Below are 24,618 nucleotides of genomic sequence, written 5' to 3'. Positions count from 1 at the left end.
CGAAATTCTTAGTGTAAGAGCAGTGCCCACACACAGCAAGTGATACCTCAATCATAGTGAGGAAGATCGTGAAGAAAGACTTTCAGCAAGAAGGAGGTTTCAGCATCAAAGATTCAGAGAAAGAGATCCAGGTTCAGATATTGATAATGCTCTGCTACAGAAAGGAATCAAGGGCTAGATATCTGAACGGAAGGAGTCATTATATTCCGCTGCACCCAATGTAAGGTTTCTTAACTTTATATGTGTTTATTTCATCGTTTTAGAAAGTTCATATTTAGGGTGTTAATAAACATACTTGTGAGTAGATCTAAGATCCTGGTAAAATAATTTCCAACAACTGGTATCAGAGCCATGGTAATTGATTTACTTGCAAGAAATTTGGACTTTAAAACGATTGTTTGTTTGTTTTTGGATGGTATCATGTTGTATTGAGTGTTATTTGATGATTGATTGGTGTTTGTGAATTTTCGTTTAAAATAATTAAATTTCTGTTTCTGGAATTATTTTTATTAGATAGTATGGAAAAAATTAAGCAAGTTACTTTTTTACAGAACTAAATTTCGATTTAATTTGAATTAGTTATGATTTTTTGAAGATTCAAAAAAATCGGAGCTGTGCTGAAATTTTCCTGCGATCGCGAAAAATGTCCGTACAGCTCACAATTTTTTCGTTTTTCTTCGTTTTTTCATGCTTTTTCATGGAATTAACTTCCGATTTTTGTGTAGTTCAGTATTTATACTATTACTATTCTAATTCAATTCTAATTATCATTTTGAATTAATTTAATATTTTTTAAATTTAATTCAAGATATTGGTGTAATTTGAATTTAAAAATAGTTAGTATGTATCTTATTTGCTTAATAATCTATCTTATTTTTAAATTGATTATATCTTATCTTATTTTTAAATTTAAGGTCAGATTTTAATATTTTAAATTAAATCTTTTTTTAAATAATTTAACCTTATTTAAATTTAAAATAAGATAACTATAATCATGTAATTTTAAATAGATATAAGATATTTTGCTAACTTTTAAATTTTGTTATTTTATTTATTTAAATTACATTTAAAATCTGAAAAAGATATTCATTGATCTTTTCTAATTTTTTATTTAATTTTTATTTAAAAAAAAAACTTAAATTTTAAAAGTAGTTAACAAATTTTGAAATGATATTTAGGTTGGTTGAAACCTAATTTTTCAAAATTGTAAGTTTAATTTTAAATTTAAATTTTTTTTTTAAATTTTCGAAATTTTTTTTATTTAATTAATTATTTTCGAAATTAATTATTTAATTTAAAATTAAATAAATCCTACATCCAACTATCCAGCTAACCTTGTTGCAGGAGTATGTGTTTTAGCTTGTTTGTAAGTTTTCAAAACCTATTATTACTTGATTGCAAATAGCCATGGTTACTTTTTGCCAGATCTAATGATCTGATGGCTCCCTTGGTCAAGTAAATAATTTGTAACAGGTATATTTACAATCTTCTTTCATCTGTGTATGACCTAGCAACATGATAGGACCCATCTAAAGTGTGCTTGTGTGAGCCTATGTGTTTAATTTCATTATAGATGTATATAGGTTGTTATTGCTAAATAAAATATCATAGTTCTTGATAGATTTCATTTAGGCCCATTTAGTTTTTGGGCCTATTCAATTAATAACAGTTGTTCATTTTAAGGTTAAATTCCTCTCTTTTGGGCCGTGTGTGAGAGTTGGGAGCCATAGTAGTGGGTACGACATACTGAACCCAGCACCCCCTCACATGAACCACCCCAATTGTGAAGGCCCATTTGCCTGATTTGAATAACTGTACTAGGTTAATTAAACTAGTTTAACCTAATAAAATTGATTAGCAACATAATTAATTTCATTTATTTTGAAATTAATTTAAGAAAAATATAGTTTAAAGAATTTTTATTCTAAGCTAAACTATATGTATTTTCTTGTATTTAATTAAATATAGAATTATAACCATCTAGATTCTTTCTGAAGCTTAATTTGAATTTGTCATTAAATATTCCTATTTAAGTTGATATTTAGTTATCTACAACTAACCAACTTAAATCTGAATATCTTTTGGATTTAAAATTTCAAAATTAAGTTGAGGAATTTTAGGCATTGGTTATTAAGATTCTTTAGATATTTTTTAAGTTAATATCTTTTCGAATATTAACTTAAAATGGAATATTTTAGATATTTTTTAGGTTAATATCTTTTCGAATATTAACTTAAAATGGAATATTTTTGAATTAAGTGGTTACAACTTAATTTTTGATATTTAATTAAATTTAAATTTGAATAATTTAAGTTCTAGATTTTTTCTAATACAACTTAATTAGATATTTTTTCAAATTTTGTGGAAAAGATACTTAGTCAAATAAGATATTTTCTAGATAGTTATTTCTAGACTACTTATTATTTCTAATATTAAATAGGAAAATATTATACATTGTGAAATTAATTATTTATATAATTAATTTTGGTACAATTTATTTTAAGTATATTTTTCCTAGTATTAAACTAGAAATTAATAATTAAGCCTTCTCTACACTTAATTATTTATTTCTTGAATTTAATACATTTAATTAATTTGAAAATTAAATATCTAAGTTCATTTTCATCATGATACTTAAATATTTCTTTTTCATGACACTTAATTAAATAGAAAATTATTTTTAGTTGAAATTTAATTTTTCAACTAAATGTAAATAATTTTCAAAATATTTTTTTTTCTTTATTTTATTAATCAAATTTTGAAATTGTATTTCTTAAATGCTGGAATTTCGAATTTTATTTGAAAAATAGATTAAAGTTGTAAATTATTTATTTTAATTTTGGACCAACTTAAATCAATGATTTTTTCATTTATTGATTAATTTAAAATAAATTAAATTAAAGTATATTATTAGAAATTTAATTAATTAGTCAAAGGAAAATCTGGATAGATGATATTTTTGCTTAAAGTATTTTTCTAGTGTATTTAATTAAATAAAAAATTAATATTTAAGTTGATTTTCATCATCATACTTAAATATTTAAAATTTTCTTATATATTTAATTAAATAGAAAAATTATATTTTTTGTTGTAAATTAATTTTATTAATTAATTTTGGGCCAACATTAAATTAGAATAATTTTTCCAGGATTTATTTTTTATTTTAATATGCATTTTTCGAAAATTGTATTCTTAAATACTTTAATTTTTCGAAATGCAATATATATTTATAGAAAATTAAATTTGAGTTGTAAATTAATTTAAATTAATTTTGTAACAACTTAAATTGAATATTTTTCTAAATATTTATTGGAAATTATTACTAAGATGGAAATAATTCATGTTATTTTCATATCCATCTAAGTAAAATTTATAAATATTAAATTAAAATTTATATTTAGAATTTTTCATTCTAAATTGGAAATTTTAATTAAATAAATATATATTTAAAATAAATAGAATAAATAAAGAGAATCAAAGAAAATACAATTTTTTTTTTTTAAATAATGAGCTTTTAATCAAAAGACATTCGATCTCCATTGTGGGTTTACACCGCGTTTGTTTTAGTGAGTAATCCTCCCTAATGGAGGAACGTTCATTAGCAATTTCGCACCGTTTAATCTCGAATGGTAAGTAGTTTGTAAGTGTTTTGTATGGTATGGATCACCCTAATGGTGGCGACCATACTTGACTTGCAAATTATGAAACAATGGTGGAAGCTCATAAGATAGAATTGCCTTGACTCTCGGCTAAACGGGACAACGCTGAATTCCAATCTTGATCGAATAAAAGGTTGCTAGAATGTTTATCATTTTAGATGAGCTGACAACTCTATTCAATGGATGATGCTTTGACTCTCGCCTAAATGGGACACTGTATCAGTTTGTTGAAAAATCTTGGAAATTATTTAGGATTGTATGTTTTAGTATTTTCACTGGTCATTCCTACTTGCTATATGTTTAATAATTTCTGAATTGTGTATGAATTTATATTGAACCATGTTATTTTCTGTTATTAAGTTGTAGTTTAATTTCGAATCTTCATTGTTGGTCTAACTTGGCTTGTTTATCTAATGAGATAAATCCCTAGTGGATTTTCACCATTAGACATACATAATAGTGTTAGATCTCGAAAGATAAATATTGTATATGCAACATCTAGCTGTTCATCAATTGATGACACCCTAGACTAGCATTTTTACAATATGAAACAAAAAGATTACATAAATAAGATTACTTTGTCATTCGCTAATCGAAGCATCGTTGAATTCTTATTTTAAACGAAATTATCCTAATTCCTCTTAGCTTATTCATTTCGAATTAGCTCAATAACATATGATTGGATGAATGGTCTATAACTCATTTCATGTCATTCTATATTTTCTCTTAAGAAATTAAATGACGCATATGATTATAATCCCGAAATTCTATTCCCAATTGATATAAATCCTCAATCTTAGAAATCTCCTACTTGTATGGGCAAGTCAGACTTAGAATTAAATAGTAGTGGTGGTCCAAGATAGAATTACTCATTGTAACACCCCGATTTCCCGAGATGTCACATAGGATAGTCCGTATAAAACAATTTAATAAGATAAAGACAATCAAATACTGCTTTATTGAAAAATATCCAAGCATGAGATCTCATTGTTTAAAACAAAATACTTTTAGTACTGTAAACTTAAATAAGAACTAGTTAAGTCAAAATAATAGTTCCAAAATGTTTAGCAGTTAAAAACATTAAAAGCAAAATACTGTGCCAGCCCCCTAACATGCGGTCCACGCCTTGAGCTCTTCATTCTCACTGCTTAGCCTTACCCTTACCTGCACACAGAGTACCCGTGAGCTAACGCCCAGTAAGAAGAGCTATGTAGGACATAACCCTCCTAACTAGTTACTTGACATAATTTGCTCTTTTATATTAATCAACAGTAATTCACATTCCATAAATATATCCACAACGCATGTTGTTCTCACATGCACACATCAAGTCTCATACCGCACATTATACTCACATACGATAATCAACTATTCTCTCATGTTGATCAGACATGAGGTAACCTACCCTGCCTTGTGTTATTCTCACACTTGGCATCCAACAGGGCAATTAATTACCATAAGTTGTACTCACCCATGATAATGTTATAACCTGCAAGTGTTATGCTCACACAAGCAGCAAGACCCTAATATTATTCTCGTGCTAATGATGCTCACAAAATATAAGGAAATCACAACACTATCAAATTAAATAACAAACCAACCCAAGTTGTATGCATAACATACACCCTGTGTACAGATGTCCACTCTTCTTACCTCAGTTGCTAAGACCACACTTGCTACCTCGAGCACCTCAACGAATTTCCTTGTTGAGAACAAGATCCTAGACATTCATTAACACAGCAATACACTCAAAATACATTCAAGTATGAATCTCTAAACTCATACAGAAACTTACGTAAAAATACGTAACACATAGGTCCATTTTACTTGCATGACACACCATACATAAGCATTTATTATTTTGATTCACACAAACATATTACATGGACTCAAACAAACATTCTTAACGTAAAACATGAATTCATACAACACATTTTTACGTAAAATTTACTAAAATACTATTTATTCTTATTAAAGTCCAAATAAATAGTTAATTAATCACCAATAATTATAATAAATACCTACAGCAACCAATAAATAATAAAACATATTCCTTTTGATATCATAGACAGTAAATGGTATTTCAAAAATACATTTTACTATTTTAACTACACTTATCTATTTTTCATAATTAACTTAAGCATTAATTAAGTAAATTCATGAAAAATACCAAAATTAATTAAAAACCGAATCTAACTCTTCTAATACACTTTATAATCTGTAATAAGTCATAATTAATTTTCTTTGAATTTTCTAAGCAACCTAGGTATTTTTCATAATTAAAATAAGAAATAACATCAATAATTCATGAAAAATACATAATCGCCTGAAAATTCAATCTACCAATTTTATAACCGTTTATATATCATAGTCCATCATATAAAATAAATCTAGATTTTTCTGAGCACCCTAAGTATTTTTCATAATTAATTTAATAAATAACACAAATAATTCATGAAAAATACAAAATTAACCGAAATTCGAATCTACCAATTTTGCAATAGTTTATATCTCATAACTAATCATATAAAATATATTTAGATTTTTCTGAGTAATCTAAGTATTTTTCATAATTAATTTAACAAATAAACCAAATAATTCATAATAAATCAAATAATTGCAAGAAAATTATCAAACTTCATAGTAGGCCTAAGAACACCTAGCACAAGTCAAGAACTGAAAGAAAATCGAAAAATAACCTCCAGAAACCCCTGAACGGAGTGTCGCCGGAGTTCTCGTCGGTTTCGTCGCCGGTAAAGTGTAACTTTGTCTCCGATGGCTCTTGAAGCGTCCTTTCGAATTGGGAAGCTCTCCACAATGCTCAGGACCTCAAAACGATCAAGAAAAGTGGTCCGAGAAGGCAGATCGGGGTTGTCTTCTTCGTTGGCGGTGTACCGCCTTTAATGGAGTCAAAATTTTGGATTTTCGTTTTGGACGTTAAAGCTTCGTTTTCTTACGTCAAAAACAATCCTTAGGGTCCCATGCACTCAAATATAACCTCCCTTGACCCAAGAACAAGCTTAAACACGTTCGAATTCGAGTCCGTAACTAAGCCGCACCTTTGAAGCTTCAAAAATGGCGAATCTTAAAACGACGACTTCCGCCCCTTATACCACGTTAAAAAGCTTCCTTAGGTCGTATATAAGTGATCCCAAACCCCCACGTTCACCCAGGTTTCACTCCGCTTGAAGAAACGAAAATTTTCGGTACCGTATACGCCGTATACGTGCTCTCTCTCTCTCTCTCGTTGGTTCTCTGTTTTGGGTGAACGAAAATAGAGTTTAAAACCTAATTTCTATCGTGTTTAAACCCAAGCAAAATATCGCATTGAACCGAAGTGGAGCGATTCCCATTCCACCAAAATAGGCGTTCGGTTCGGTTGAATCGTGTATACGTATCGCATATACTAACTAATAATAATAATAATAATAATAATAATAATAATAATAATAATAATAATAATAATAATAATAATAATAATAATAATAATAATAATCATACGATAATAATAATAATAATAATAATAATAATAATAATAATAATATGTTAATAATAATAATAATAATAATAATAATAATAATAATAATAATATACCCATATAATAATATCCAGACAAATGTATCTATTAGGCATTATACACATGCCAATAAAATCACATATTATATCATCATAAAAATAATTCCATACATATTTAAATCCATAAATATGTAACATAAAAAAAATACTCTCAGCTAAATAAAATTATAAAAATACCCTTTCGGAGTTAGCGGATATTACAATTATCCCCCTCTAAAAGAAAATTTCGTCCCGAAATTTTACTCAAATAATTCTGGATATTGTTCTCGCATATCAGATTCAAGCTCCCAAGTAGCTTCCTCAACCACACTGTTTCTCCATAGGACTTTCACCAGGGTAATTGTCTTATTTCTCAAAATCCTATCCTTTTGATCAAGAATCTTTACCGGACGTTCATTGTAGGACAAATCTTCCTGCAAACCCAGTGTTTCATAGCTCAAAACATGCGATGGGTCTGACACATATTTCCGGAGTTGAGATACATGAAATACATTGTGCACCCCAGATAATGATGGCGGTAAAGCTATTCTATAAGCTACACTGCCCACTCTATCCAATATCTGAAATGGACCAACATATCTGGGACTTAGTTTCCCTCTCTTGCCAAATCTCTTCACCGAGAGTCCTTTTCGTGGTGTCACTCGAAGAAACACATGATCACCCACTTCGAACTCAATGTCCCTCCGCTTCAGGTCTGCGTAAGATTTCTGTCTGCTCTGAGCTGTGATCATTCTAGCCCTGATCTTCTGAATAGCTTCGTTGGTGTGCTGAACTGCATCTGGCCCTAGGAGTTTGTTCTCTCCCAACTCATCCCAATGCAGTGGAGACCTGCATTTTCTTCCATACAACATCTCATAGGGTGCTACCCCGATTGTAGACTGATAGCTGTTGTTGTAAGAAAATTCAATCAAAGGCAGGTATTTGCTCCATGATCCTTGGAAATCTATCACACATGCCCTCAACATATCTTCCAAGATGTGATTTGTTCTCTCAGTCTGACCATCTGTCTCTGGATGATATGCAGTGCTGAACTTCAATCGAGTTCCCATTGCTCTCTGTAAGCTTTCCCAAAAAGACGAAGTGAACCGAGCATCTCGATCACAAACAATAGAATACGGTGCCCCATGTAATCTCACAATCTCATTCACATAAAGTTCAGCAAAATGGTCCATGGAGTAAGTCATGCGTACTGGTAGAAAATGGGCAGATTTTGTATACCTATCAATGACTACCCAAGTGGCGTCATGTTGCTTTGTAGTCTTAGGTAATCCAGTCACAAAATCCATGGAAATCTCTTCCCACTTCCATTCAGGGAGCTTCAGTGGTTGTAACAATCCCGCTGGTCTTTGATGCTCTGCTTTTAACTTGTTGACATGTTAAGCATTTGGCCACAAATTCAACTACATCCTTTTTCATACCAGGCCACCAATACAATGCTTTTAGGTCATGGTACATTTTAGTGGTCCCGGGATGAACTGAATAAGGTGTAGTATGAGCTTCTACCAATATCCCCTTCTTAAGCTCATCATTATCGGGCACATAAATTCGTCCCTTAAACCGAATTAATCCCGTGTCTGATATTTCATAATCTTTGGCGTTACTATCCAAAATTTCTTGCTTTAGTTCACTGAGCTTTTGATCTGTCGTCTGCCCCTCCTTAATTCTTTCTAACAAAGTGGATTGAAGTGTGACCTTTGCAAGTTGTCCTGTAATAAACTCTATACTAGCTCGTTCCATGTCTTCCACTAATTCCCTTGATACTCCTTGTAAAGTGGAAACTAGTCCGGGACCTCTACGGCTGAGTGCATCCGCTACCACATTGGCTTTACCGGGATGGTACATTATCTCGCAGTCGTAGTCTTTGACTAGCTCCAACCATCTCCTCTGCCTCATGTTTAACTCCCTCTGGGTGAAAAAGTACTTTAAACTCTTATGATCGGTGTAGATTTCACATTTCACTCCATAGAGATAATGACGCCAAATTTTTAGTGCAAAAACCACTGCGGCTAACTCTAGGTCATGTGTCGGGTATCTCTGTTCGTATTCTTTTAATTGCCTTGAAGCGTAAGCAATTACCTTCCCTTCTTGCATTAGAACACAACCCAACCCTTGTTTAGATGCATCACAATATACCGCAAATTGTCCCTCTTCTGTTGGTAAACTGAGGATTGGTGCTGAGATAAGTCTATTCTTCAACTCTTGGAAGCTTTGCTCACACTTGTCTGACCAGGAAAATTTTAGATTCTTCCTAGTTAATTCTGTTAAGGGTGTGGCTATCTTTGAGAACCCCTCAACAAACCTTCTATAATAGCCTGCTAAACCCAAAAAGCTTCGAACCTCTGAGGCGGTCTTTGGTCTAGGCCATTCTTTCACTGCAGCAACCTTGGCAGGATCTACTTTTATTCCCCCGTTAGTGACAATGTGGCCCAAAAATGCAACCTCGGACAACCAGAACTCACATTTTTTGTACTTGGCATACAATTGATGTTCTCTCAGTCGCTGCAAGGTCAAGCGTAAGTGCTCCTCATGTTCCTCCTCTGTCTTAGAATAAATCAGTATATCATCTATGAATACAATGACAAACTGATCCAGATATTCCTTGAAGACTCGGTTCATGAGGTCCATAAAAGCTGCTGGGGCATTTGTAAGTCCAAATGACATCACCATGAACTCATAATGCCCGTATCTCGTTCTGAAGGCTGTCTTCGGTATATCTTCATTTTTGATTCTTAACTGATGATACCCTGAACGAAGATCAATCTTAGAAAACACCTTTTTCCCTTGAAGCTGGTCAAACAGATCGTCAATCCTCGGTAGTGGGTACCGATTCTTTATAGTCACCTTGTTCAATTCTCGGTAATCTATGCACATTCTCTTAGTACCGTCTTTCTTTTTAACAAATAGAACTGGTGCGCCCCACGGAGAGTAGCTAGGTCTGATAAACCCTAACTTAAGCAATTCTTCCAACTGTATTTTGAGTTCTTTCAATTCAGATGGTGCCATTCTATATGGTGCACGAGAAACTGGTGCTGTCCCGGGCACTAATTCTATCACAAATTCGATTTCTCTGTGTGGTGGTAACCCGGGTAACTCCTCTGGAAATACATCAAGAAACTCAGCAACTACCCGTGTTTCCTCCGGCTTTCTTTCAATTTTCTTGGTGTCATCAACCACATTAACTAGATACCCTAAGCACCCATGCTGCAATAGTTGCCCAGCCTTCATTGCCGAAATAATAGGAGTGCGGGGTTTCTTTCCTACCCCCCTGAACTCGAAAGTCTCTCCATCTTCTGGTGTGAAAACAACTTTCTTTTGCTTGCAGTCAATTGATGCTCCATATTTGGTAAGAAAATCCATGCCCAAGATTACATCAAAATCAAATAAATCTAATACAATCAGGTCTACAAATAATTCTCTACCATCTATCCTGACAGATATACCCCTAAGCCAACTTCTAGAGATTACAACCTCCCCAGATGGTAACATGGTCCCAAACCCCACAGTAAATAATTCACTCGGTGCATTTATATGATTTACAATTGTGCTAGCAATAAAGGAATGAGTTGCACCAGAATCAAACAAAACTTTACAAGTGGTGTTGGCCATAAGAATCTGACCTGATACAACCGAAGGACTGGCCTCAGCTTCTGCTTGAGTGATGGCAAAAACTCTGGCTGGAACATACTTGTCATCTTTCTTGGGTTCTGCTCGTTCCCGGTCCGTCCCCACAGTGGGCAATTGCGTTTGATGTGTCCTTCTTTTCCACATTTGTAGCATGCTTTTGCGCGACACTCGCCGAGATGACGTTTGGTACATTTAGGGCATTCTGGAATGTTTCGCCCACTGCTGCCATTAAATCGTTGGTCGTTATCACTTTTGTACCTCTTGTCTTGACTTGGCTGACCGGACTGGTCCTGTCACCGTTTCGTGTGGTCATTAGAATTGGCTCCACCTTTCTTAGATTCTCTCCTGGCAGCATTTTCCTTCCAAATTTTGTTTTCACTCCGCTCCGCCGTAAGAGCCATTTCGACAACTTGAGCATAACTGAATTGACCCCTTGACACAATTTCCACATCTCGAGCAACCATTGGTTTCAGGCCCTCCACAAATCGATGTGCTCGCACTCTATCAGTAGGTACCAGATCTGGAGCAAATTTCGCCAATCTATCAAATTTTTGTGCATACTCAGTCACAGTAAGACTCCCTTGGACTAACCCAGTAAATTCATCGACCTTTCTTTGCTAGAAGCTATTTGAGTTATAATACTTCTCATTAAAGACCCTTTTGAAATCGTCCCAGTTCATGGTATCTACATCCTTTGTTTGTTCCACCACCTCCCACCAGATACGAGCATCTTTCCTCAGCATGTAAGATGCACACTTCACTCGGTCATTCCCATCCACCCTTAGCATCTGCAAAATGCTTTCTATGCGACTTATCCACTCCTCAGCCACTACCGGGTCTATGCCTCCCTCAAACTCAGGTGGGTGTTGTTTTCGAAATCTCTCTGCTAACAACTCATGTCTAGCCTCTGTAGCAGGATATACCACTGCAGCTGGTGGGTCTCTATTTTCTGCATCTTGCCTTATTTGGACTGGCGGCTCCGGTTGACGTCTCAGCTGACGAAGTTCTTCGTCCTGCCTATGAATGATTCCTTCCAGTGCGGCAATGCGCTCTTCCCATCCCTGTGGTGCTTGAGGTGGTTCATTGATCCCTCCATCATCTCGGCCTTGGCCTTGGCCTCGACCTCGACCTCGACCTCGACCCACTCTAACTGACCTTCTAGGAGGCATTTCTAAACTCCTGAACCACACAAACCAATACACATCAAGATCATTTTGATCATCAATTTTACATGAAAATAATGTTACCCTCTCGCATGCAGAAATTTAAGGCAACTTAATTATAAGTAATAACCACTTACAGTACAGTGAGTCGAGCTCGTCTCATGGCGGTGAACTTTACATGTTAGGGCTAACCACATTCTTTAGGACCGTATTGCTCTGGTACCATATTGTAACACCCCGATTTCCCGAGATGTCACATAGGATAGTCCGTATAAAACAATTTAATAAGATAAAGACAATCAAATACTGCTTTATTGAAAAATATCCAAGCATGAGATCTCATTGTTTAAAACAAAATACTTTTAGTACTGTAAACTTAAATAAGAACTAGTTAAGTCAAAATAATAGTTCGAAAATGTTTAGCAGTTAAAAACATTAAAAGCAAAATACTGTGCCAGCCCCCTAACATGCGGTCCACGCCTCGAGCTCTTCATTCTCACTGCTTAGCCTTACCCTTACCTGCACACAGAGTACCCGTGAGCTAACGCCCAGTAAGAAGAGCTATGTAGGACATAACCCTCCTAACTAGTTACTTGACATAATTTGCTCTTTTATATTAATCAACAGTAATTCACATTCCATAAATATATCCACAACGCATGTTGTTCTCACATGCACACATCAAGTCTCATACCGCACATTATACTCACATACGATAATCAACTATTCTCTCATGTTGATCAGACATGAGGTAACCTACCCTGCCTTGTGTTATTCTCACACTTGGCATCCAACAGGGCAATTAATTACCATAAGTTGTACTCACCCATGATAATGTTATAACCTGCAAGTGTTATGCTCACACAAGCAGCAAGACCCTAATATTATTCTCGTGCTAATGATGCTCACAAAATATAAGGAAATCACAACACTATCAAATTAAATAACAAACCAACCCAAGTTGTATGCATAACATACACCCTGTGTACAGATGTCCACTCTGCTTACCTCAGTTGCTAAGACCACACTTGCTACCTCGAGCACCTCAACGAATTTCCTTGTTGAGAACAAGATCCTAGACATTCATTAACACAGCAATACACTCAAAATACATTCAAGTATGAATCTCTAAACTCATACAGAAACTTACGTAAAAATACGTAACACATAGGTCCATTTTACTTGCATGACACACCATACATAAGCATTTATTATTTTGATTCACACAAACATATTACATGGACTCAAACAAACATTCTTAACGTAAAACATGAATTCATACAACACATTTTTACGTAAAATTTACTAAAATACTATTTATTCTTATTAAAGTCCAAATAAATAGTTAATTAATCACCAATAATTATAATAAATACCTACAGCAACCAATAAATAATAAAACATATTCCTTTTGATATCATAGACAGTAAATGGTATTTCAAAAATACATTTTACTATTTTAACTACACTTATCTATTTTTCATAATTAACTTAAGCATTAATTAAGTAAATTCATGAAAAATACCAAAATTAATTAAAAACCGAATCTAACTCTTCTAATACACTTTATAATCTGTAATAAGTCATAATTAATTTTCTTTGAATTTTCTAAGCAACCTAGGTATTTTTCATAATTAAAATAAGAAATAACATCAATAATTCATGAAAAATACATAATCGCCTGAAAATTCAATCTACCAATTTTATAACCGTTTATATATCATAGTCCATCATATAAAATAAATCTAGATTTTTCTGAGCACCCTAAGTATTTTTCATAATTAATTTAATAAATAACACAAATAATTCATGAAAAATACAAAATTAACCGAAATTCGAATCTACCAATTTTGCAATAGTTTATATCTCATAACTAATCATATAAAATATATTTAGATTTTTCTGAGTAATCTAAGTATTTTTCATAATTAATTTAACAAATAAACCAAATAATTCATAATAAATCAAATAATTGCAAGAAAATTATCAAACTTCATAGTAGGCCTAAGAACACCTAGCACAAGTCAAGAACTGAAAGAAAATCGAAAAATAACCTCCAGAAACCCCTGAACGGAGTGTCGCCGGAGTTCTCGTCGGTTTCGTCGCCGGTAAAGTGTAACTTTGTCTCCGATGGCTCTTGAAGCGTCCTTTCGAATTGGGAAGCTCTCCACAATGCTCAGGACCTCAAAACGATCAAGAAAAGTGGTCCGAGAAGGCAGATCGGGGTTGTCTTCTTCGTTGGCGGTGTACCGCCTTTAATGGAGTCAAAATTTTGGATTTTCGTTTTGGACGTTAAAGCTTCGTTTTCTTACGTCAAAAACAATCCTTAGGGTCCCATGCACTCAAATATAACCTCCCTTGACCCAAGAACAAGCTTAAACACGTTCGAATTCGAGTCCGTAACTAAGCCGCACCTTTGAAGCTTCAAAAATGGCGAATCTTAAAACGACGACTTCCGCCCCTTATACCACGTTAAAAAGCTTCCTTAGGTCGTATATAAGTGATCCCAAACCCCCACGTTCACCCAGGTTTCACTCCGCTTGAAGAAACGAAAATTTTCGGTACCGTATACGCCGTATACGTGCTCTCTCTCTCTCTCTCGTTGGTTCTCTGTTTTGGGTGAACGAAAATAGAGTTTAAAACCTAATTTCTATCGTGTTTAAACCCAAGCAAAATATCGCATTGAACCGAAGTGGAGCGATTCCCATTCCACCAAAATAGGCGTTCGGTTCGGTTGAATCGTGTATACGTATCGCATATACTAACTAATAATAATAATAATAATAATAATAATAATAATAATAATAATAATAATAATAATAATAATAATAATAATAATAATAATAATAATACGATAATAATAATAATAATAATAATAATAATAATAATAATAATAATAATAATAATAATAATAATAATAATAATATGTTAATAATAATAATAATAATAATAATAATAATAATATACCCATATAACAATATCCAGACAAATGTATTTATTAGGCATTATACACATGCCAATAAAATCACATATTATATCATCATAAAAATAATTCCATACATATTTAAATCCATAAATATGTAACATAAAAAAAATACTCTCAGCTAAATAAAATTATAAAAATACCCTTTCGGAGTTAGCGGATATTACACTCATTATATTTGGTATAAATGTTAAGTGTTTGACTTTAATTTTAGATTCCAAATAGAAATTTTCTTATATTTGTATCTTGTACATAGTGGATTTGACAAGATCAATCTCTGCAAAGAGTTAATATGCCTATATCCACCGAAAGTAGTTAATCTCATTCGCAGATGGATGTACATTCAGGGGTGGATATGAGTTTTTCGTTGTATTCTTAAAACGATAACTCTAGATTATACCTTATGCAAAGAAATTTGAAATGTTTGAAAAATTTCATTAATTTCTAGCAATGGTTAAAACCATTAAGGTAAGTGGTTAATGATCTTGCGAACTGATAGGGGTTGAGAAATAGTTAGTAGATATGCAGTTCAAAGATCATTAAATTGATTTTTGAATTATATCCAAACTTACCTCCCCAGAAATTTCGAGTTGCATATTGATGATTAGTTACTAGTCGTTGCCTAAATCCTTCTATGGTAATACAATTTCAGAATGATGTAGAGGTTGTATACTTAATGTAAATCATTACTAGACTCATGGATGACCTAATCAAAATCTTAAGAAAAGCTAGAACTGTTAACCATGGTTTGTTAGCTATTCTAAGTGATTAGGGGTGGACCATCCCATTGTCAATAGATAAGAAAGTGTTTGTTCAAACAGATACTACTTTTCTAAGAAAATGACTAAGTCTGAAAAACAAGTAGCAAATAAAGGAAATATTTAATTCTTGATTCCAAAAGTGTTCTATCATCTTATATAACATATGATGATCCCACTGCCTCTGTTGTCTTGTCACAACCGAAGAGATCAATACCATTTAGTTTTCTTCGACATAATTCACGGTACCTTGTCGTAGTGGGAGAGTTTCTAGGAACTCACCTTCTTATGACTTAGGAGACACTAGTGATTAAAATCCATTGTCAGTTTAAACAAGTAATAGATTGTCAAGATAAGAAACTAAGAAGAAAGCCAAAAGAACTATGGTTTAATCCAGTCACATGGAATAACCTAAAGTTTTCTATTACAAGGACATAAAAGGAAATTTTCGTTTATAAGTCCATTCAATGGACTTAACAAAACTTCCTATTCCTAGTATTATAGGTTTGAGTTTATCTAAACCTATGGCTTGTGGTATACCTGGTAATTACTTACTCTAATGCAAGCAACTTACTTTAGTAAGATGCTGAAGCATTTTCTTTCTAATGGCAATCTATAGAAGCTTCATAACTTCTTAGACATAGATTTTATTTATCTAAGGAAAAGTCTCAACTATTCCAGAAAAGATAAAGCCATTTCTTAAATCAACAGTGAGAGGTCTTAGACATGCTTTAGTATGCCTTAGACCAGACACCTGCTGTTGAGTAGGAGTAATGAGTAGGTATCAGATTAATCCAGGAGAAGAACATTGGAAGGCAATCAAGTAAATCTTAAGATTAAGAAGAGGAACTATATGTTAGTGTATAAGAGTGTGTTTAAAACTCTTAGACTACACCACATCAGATTTTGAAATTTGCCTTTGTGCTAGAAAATCTTTCTGATAAGATGGTGGTTACTCTGGGGGTGGAATAGTGATTTTGGAGAAGTGTAAAAACCTATCTGAAGTCTCTAGGTCTACCAGAAAGGGACTGAATGTTAAAGCTGCAGGAAAGGTACTTATTCAGTCTAAGGAAAGTTCTATACATTTTTGGCATCATTCCAAATTGCCTTAAACTACTAGTGTTAATTTCCTGATTAACCAAAAGTAGTTGCCAAAGATATAGAATCCAGTATCCCAAGAGAGTAGACATATAGAGAGGAATTTCACATTATCAATGATTTTGTGATTAAAGGAAGAGTAATGGTGGAGAAAAGGTTGTGTTTAATTCAACCTTTTAGATCCTATTACGAGGAGTTTACTACTACTACTACACTTGATTTGTATATCAAGGTGTTGAGATTATTTGAAACACACTTTTTGTTCTATATTAGTGCAAGTGGGAGTTTGTTGGGTTTTATGCCCTAAATAAAACTCATTTCAATATAATCAGATTTACTTATTAATATAGATCAGAAATAACATTTAATGTTGCATGGTTCACATGATTTATTTCATGATTATATGTACATAATGTATAAATTCATCTGAAACCCTTTTCAAATACTTGATCCTGTTTATTGTGCTGTCATGACATTGGAAAGTAAACATGACTATGTGAATAAAGTTTCCTAGATTTATCAGACATAGGGTTTTACTGATATGATAATCTACAACAGAGTTTACTTGCATTTGGAGAAGTGCTATGTTCTTTCCAGAGCATTGGTTAAAGTAAAGCTCAGGTTGGATGCATGGAGTATGCATCGGAAGGGACCGATATTGAACTTTGACTTAGATTTATTAAACTTACCGTAATATCTATTCAAGTCAATATCGCCTAGTTGATCCTAGATCAAATGATCTTAATCCTGATATGATTAGGCTCAATCTCGAGAGGCTTTTCATGTTCTTTGATTTGTTAGTTAAGCCTACTTTTAGGTCAGGGTGATACGTACATTTTGGGAACACGGTAGTACATTTGAGTGGGAGCGCTATCATAAACATGGAATCTATAGCTTCTATCTGGCGAATAGTAAGCAAAGGATGCTCTCCTTCGAGCTTGACCAAACGAACATAAATGGTGGAGTACTCATTTCACATAAGCTGAAATATCATTTATACGGGGTCAAGTGTTTTAAGGAATAAATACATTGTAGGGTGTAACGGTAATTTAATCCCTTTACAGTGTAGATCATTCATATAGAGGATCATTGATCACATTAGGATTATAACAATGGATAACTAATGATGTGTCTATATGGTGGAACATATAGAGCATTCTATGTACTGAGAGTGCAATTCTAAGTTCTATGCGTGGATTCAACGAAGAATTAATAACTTGTGAATTTTAGTACTAAATTCTTGATCTACTTATTGGAAGCTCGGTTATATAGACCCATGGTCCCCGCACTAGTTGAGATAATATTGCTTGTAAGACTCATGTAATTGGTTTTGATTAATCAATTATAATTCTCAAATTAGACTATGTCTATTTGTGAATTTTTCACTAAGTAAGGGCGAAATTGTAAAGAAAGAGTTATTAGGGGCATATTTGTTAATTATGATACTTTGTATGGTTCAATTAATAAATATGATAAATGACAATATTATTTAATAATTATTTATAGTTATTAAATAGTTAGAATTGGCATTTAAATGGTTGAATTAGAAAATTGGCGTTTTTGAGAAAATCAGATGCAGAAAAGATAAAATTGCAAAATTGCAAAAAGTGAGGCCCAAATCCACTATGTAGGGCCGGCCACTTTTGTAGGGTTTTTCCCTTTGATATTTTCATTATTTTAATGCCAAATAATTCAAACCTAACCCTAGTTGAATGCTATAAATAGATAGTGAAGGCTTGAGAAAAATTACACTTAAATTTTCTACTTTTTCATTCAGAAAAAAACTGAGCCTTCTCTCTCCCAATCTTTGGCCGAACCCACTCTCTCTCTCTTCCTCATTGAGATTTCGAAATTCTTAGTGTAAGAGTAGTGCCCACACATAGCAAGTGATACCTCAATCATAGTGAGGAAGATCGTGAAGAAAGACTTTCAACAAGAAGGAGGTTTCAACATCAAAGATTCAGAGAAAGAGATCCAGGTTCAGATATTGATAACGCTCTGCTACAGAAAGGAATCAAGGGCTAGATATCTGAACGGAAGGAGTCATTATATTCCGCTGCACCCAATGTAAGGTTTCTTAACTTTATATGTGTTTATTTCATCGTTTTAGAAAGTTCATATTTAGGGTGTTAATAAACATACTTGTCAGTAGATCTAAGATCCTGGTAAAATAATTTCCAACAGTGACATCAGGGCCTGAAAATACGAGATTGGTATGCGAGTTTCTTGATGTCTTTCCAGAAGATCTGCCGGGATTTCCACCTGTTCGGGAAATTGAATTTGTTATTGAACTGGCTCCGGGAGTGGATCTAGTATCTAAGGCACCGTACCGAATGGCTCAAGCTGAGTTGAAGGAATTGAAGATACAATTGCAAGAGTTGCTGAATCTAGGATTCATTAGACCGAGCTACTCACCTTGGGGAGCTCCGGTTCTATTTGTGAAGAAGAAATACGGAACCCTGTGAATGTGTATTGTCTACCGGGAGTTGAACAAGCTTACCATTAAGAACAAGTATCCTTTACCTCGGATTGATGATCTGTTTGACCAACTGAAGGGGAAGACGATCTTTTCCAAGATCAATCTTCGCTCAGGCTATCATCAGCTAAGAATTTGAGAGGAAGATATCCCGAAAACCGCATTCCGTACTCGGTATGGACACTATGAATTTCTGGTGATGTCTTTTGGACTCACTAATGCCCCGGCAGCATTCATGGATTTGATGAACCGGGTGTTTCAAGATTACCTGGATAGGTTCGTGATTGTGTTTATTGACGACATCTTGGTGTACTCTGAGACCGAAGAAGAGCATGAGTTACATCTCAGAGCGGTTTTTCAAAGGTTATGGGATCACAAGCTTTATGCTAAGTTCAAAAAGTGTGAATTCTGGTTATCCCGTGTCTCATTTCTGGGGCACATAGTGGATAAAGATGGGATCATGGTGGATTCGGCCAAAATTGAAGCTGTTCGGGATTGGCCAGCACCGAAGTCCACTACAGAGGTCAGAAGTTTTCTGGGTTTCGCTGGTTATTATCATCGGTTCGTTGAGGGTTTCTCAAAGATTGTTGTACCCTTAACGGAGCTGACCCGAAAGAACTACAAGTTTGTTTGGACTGATCGGTGTGAGAAAAGTTTCCTGGAGTTAAAGCAACACTTGATTACCGCTCCTGTACTAACTCTTCCTTCAGATAAGGAAAAGTTTGTGGTATATTGTGATGCCTCGAGACAGGGTCTCGGCTGTGTGCTTATGAAGGCTGGGAGGGTAATAGCGTATGCTTCTCGGCAGTTAAAGGAGTACGAGCAGAGGTACCCTACTCACGATTTAGAACTCGCAGCAGTGGTATTTGCGCTAAAGATTTGGCGGCATTACCTTTATGGCGAGAAATGTGAGATATACACTGATCATAAAAGTCTGAAATATTTCTTCACCAAGAAAGACTTGAATATGAGACAGAGGCGTTGGCTAGAATTGGTGAAGGATTATGATTGTAAGATCCTTTATCACCCTGGTAAAGCCAACGTGGTTGCTGATGCTTTGAGTAGAAAAGGTCAGAGTCAGTTGAATTCTATGAAGCAAATCTCCCAACAGCTGGCAAATGAAATGACTCGAGCTCAGATTGAGTTGGTTGTGGGGCAATTGGCTAATATTACCCTGCAATCCACTCTTCTTGAGAGAATTAAAGAAGCACAAAAGCAAGATTCGGAATTGATAAAAACCCAAGCTAGGGTTTTGGCTGGGAAGGCTAGTGATTTCTCAGTGGATAAAACGGGAATGTTGAGATTTGGGAATCGAGTTTGTGTGCCTATGGATGAGAGCATCAAGAAAGAGATCATGGATGAGTCTCACACGACTCCTTATTCAGTTCATCTAGGGTCGACAAAGATGTACCAAGACCTGAAAGCCATGTTTTGGTGGCCAGGCATGAAGAATGACATCGCTGAGTATGTTGCAAAGTGCCTTACGTGTCAGCAAGTGAAAGCTGAGCACCAGCGACCTGCAGGGTTGCTGCAACCACTAAATATACTAGAGTGGAAATGGGAAGACATTGCTATGGACTTCGTGGTAGGTATGCCTAGAACCACGGGACAATTTGAATCGGTGTGGGTCATAGTGGACAAGTTTACAAAGTCTGCTCACTTTTTACCTGTTCGGACAAATTTCTCCATTGACCAGTATGTTGAGTTGTATGTCAGAGAAATTGTTCGTCTCCATAGTGTCCCAAAGTCCATTGTGTCGGATAGATATCCGAAGTTTACATCAAGATTGTGGGAGAGTCTGCATCGAGCTATGGGTACTCAGTTAAAGTTCAGCACAGGTTTTCATCCTCAGACGGATGGGCAATCCGAGAGGACCATTCAGATTTTAGAGGACATGCTACGGGCATGTGTGCTTGACTTTCAGGGATCATGGGTAAAGTACCTTCCCCTGATCGAGTTTTCTTATAATAACAGCTATCAGGCAACAATCGGGATGGCTCCTTACGAACTTTTATATGGAAGAAAATATAGATCACCTATTCACTGGGATGAAGTGGGTGAAAGAAAGTTCTTGGGTCCCGAAGCTGTTCAGAAAACAAGTGAGGCAGTTGATAAGATTAGAGCGCGAATGCTCGCGGCTCAGAGTAGGCAGAAGAGTTATGCCGATCCAAAGCGTCGAGATATTGATTTTTAGGTCGGGGACATGGTATTTCTCCGAATATCTCCGATGAAAGGCATAAAGCGCTTTGGGAAGAAAGGAAAACTTAGCCCAAGGTTCATTAGACCTTTTGAAATCCTTGAGAGGATAGGGCAAGTAGCGTACAGGTTGGCTATGCCCCCAGCGATGGCAGCTGTACATAATGTGTTTCATGTTTCAATGCTTCGGAAATATGTCTCAGACTCGTCCCATGTTCTGAGTTATGAAGCATTGGAACTCCAGCCAGATTTGTCATATGAGGAGCAACCAGTGCAAATACTTGATAGAAGAGAGAAAGTCTTGAGAAGCAAGACTGTGGCACTGGAGAAAGTACTGTGGAGGAACAGTAAAGTAGAAGAGGCAACCTGGGAACTCGAGACAGATATGCAGAAGAAATATCCGGAGTTGTTCAGGTAAATTTCGGGACGAAATTTCTATAAGGAGGGGGTAATTGTAATACCCTGGAATTAAGAAATGGATTAGCAAAACCCTAACTAGATAATTATGTATAATTGAGGAATTATATTATTATATAATTAAATATATATGAATTAATATGAATTATGACATGTTAAGACCCCGTTGGTGAGCCAGGGGCATTTTAGTAATTGTCATCCGAGAAGGGTAAATTGATTAAATTAATTTAATTACGTGCTTAATGGAACTATATTATTATATAGTATACATGTGTTGTCTTTTCAGGTGTGTTTTGACAGGTTGGCGCGGTATAGTCACAACCGGGCATTTCGGGCCAAACCGGGTTCGGGCCCGAAATGTAAATTGGATTGCATTATTTGGTATTTTATTTGATATATGGAATCTTAAATTTAATTGGAATTTATTTATGCATGAAATGACAATATTACCCTTGTGTCATGCTTATGTTATATTTAAGCCCTAGGGGCATTTTGGTCTTTTGACCATTTGATTAATTATCAACAAAAGGGAATTTTTACAAATGAGAAAACCAATTTTCTGGTTTTATAGCACACCACCGACCCCCCCCCCCCCCTCTCTCTCTCTCTAAACCCTCTTGATGTTTCAATTTTGAATTGAAGAAAAGTGTTTGGCTTTGGCTTGGAATTTGCTTGTTTTGGAGCTTAAGACTTGGAGTTTGATTGTGCTTAGCCTTGCTAGTATTTGAGGTAGTTTCTAAAGCTTTATTTCTTGTTATTGTTGCTGATTTTTGTTGTTGGATGAGAATGGAAAAAGGGTTGTGATGCTTGGATTGCATGTGTTTGAATTTTGAGTTATTGTAAGTGACTATATGCATGATTTGGTTATGAGCTATGTTGTTGAGCTTTAGATGAAGTATTGAGAATGTTTTCTAGCTTTAACCATGTGTTTTCTATGGTATTTGCTACTGGAAATGGGTTGAGTAAATTGGGTATAAAGCTCAAGTTTTGTAACTTGACATGTTGTTGGTTGAAGCATGATGTTTATGGATTTGTAATCTGAAATTATGAAGTTTATTGTTGGATTTGATGCATGAGATATGTGTTTTTGATCCTCTGATTTATGCTAGCAGCTCTATTTGGTGATTTTGAGACATATGCATGTTTGGGTTGAATTGGGGGTGAGTTTGGCATATTTTCGAAGCTAAAATCTAGGTTTTCTGGGTTTTTAAACCCAGTGGTCGCGACCATGGTCACGACCATGATAATGGCAGATTGTTATTTTTTTTAAGTTTTTGTTTTTGCCATAACTTTTGACTCGGGACTCTGTTTGGGACGTTCTTTATACCGTTGGAAAGCTTTTTTCGAGATCTATGTGATTATTTGTGATTTGGAGGCCAATTTTATATTTTTGTGGAAGTGAATTTAGGGATTAACCCTATTTGTGTAAATCCCGATATTGTGACTAGGATTACCGGCACCTGGTCAGGAGCACCTGAGGATTTGGAATCTCTACTATTGCGGGACAACAAGTAAGACAGTGATTAGCACGTAAAGTATGCGCAGTGGCTCTTATGTTGAGAATGATATGTATGAATGTTTAGTAACCGGGATTAGGGTTATTACCCTAATAGGAACGGTGTAATAGCCTAGGGTTATTACCCTCGTGATATATGTGTATAAATTCCTTGCCATGTTAATTGAAATGAGATTTAGGGATTATGCGCTCAAGGCATAATCAGGTTGGACTCGGTACTCATAACCGAGATGAACCACTTCTAAGGCCTTAATGTAATAACACGTGTGAGAGCAACACGTGGGTCTACATCACGTAGATTTAATTAGATGTGTGAGCGCAACATATAGGTCTACATCACGTAGACATAAATGGGCATGTTGATATAATGATCAGGTCTGTGCTATACAGACATATGTGAATGAGCATATTATATTTGTTATGATTTATACTGTCTTGCTGGGCCTGGCTCACGGGTGCTCTACTGTGCAGGAAAGGGTAAGGCATTAGCTGTTCAGCCATGAGTTTCAGGAGCAGGACGAAGAATGTACATGTTCATGCCACTTCAGACAAAGCGGTTTATGGGTCTAACAGAGTTGAAATTTGTATTCTGTTTTGCCGCTTAGGTCGGCTAGTAAGAAAGAACTTGTAATAAGTTTGTAAATATTTTTGGGATCCCAACTATTTTGAAAAGTTTATATATATTACAAGTTTATTTTCATTCTGATTAATATAAAAGTTTAAATTCTGCGATATTTTAATTAGTAATCCGGATTAGGGGATTAGGGTTTCATAAGTATTTTGGGTAGCGTGCCTAATTATTTAGGGCGTTACAATAGCACTGCAGGATATATTTTTTTTGGCTGCTTGTATGGGTTTACTTGGAGGTTATCCTATCATGGGTGAGTACAACTTGTGATAAGGGATTGCCCTATTGGATGCCGAGTGTGAGAACAGCACAAGGCAGGGCAAGTTACACTTCATGTCTGATCAACATGAGTGAGAGTAGATTATCGTATGTGCGATAAGATATTGTGTGTGTATGTGTGTGAGAATAGCATGCATTGATTTTATAATGTGATATGATGTTATGTCGTATGTGGGAATAATGTGTAATATTATATGTGATATAGGAATACAAACATGGTATCCGTTGATTTGATATTGTGATAT

At 34.7% G+C, this 24,618-nt stretch overlaps 1 protein-coding gene across 1 annotated transcript; it reads right to left on the bottom strand.

Moving 5' to 3' along the window:
* Positions 1–11,152: 11,152 nt before the first annotated feature.
* Positions 11,153–14,761, bottom strand: LOC133036234 (uncharacterized). The gene is made up of 3 exons (XM_061112752.1): positions 13,031–14,761; positions 11,502–12,541; positions 11,153–11,399 (listed from the first exon to the last, which is right to left on the bottom strand). Exons 2-3 carry the CDS (start codon positions 12,026–12,028, stop codon positions 11,153–11,155), a joined length of 774 nt encoding a protein of 257 aa, XP_060968735.1. The 5' UTR covers positions 12,029–12,541; positions 13,031–14,761.
* Between the last annotated feature and the right edge of the window lie 9,857 nt (positions 14,762–24,618).

This window comes from Cannabis sativa, chromosome 3, assembly GCF_029168945.1.
Source record: "Cannabis sativa cultivar Pink pepper isolate KNU-18-1 chromosome 3, ASM2916894v1, whole genome shotgun sequence".
Taxonomy (NCBI): Eukaryota; Viridiplantae; Streptophyta; class Magnoliopsida; order Rosales; family Cannabaceae; genus Cannabis; species Cannabis sativa.
This window is presented reverse-complemented; position numbering and strand designations above follow the sequence as displayed.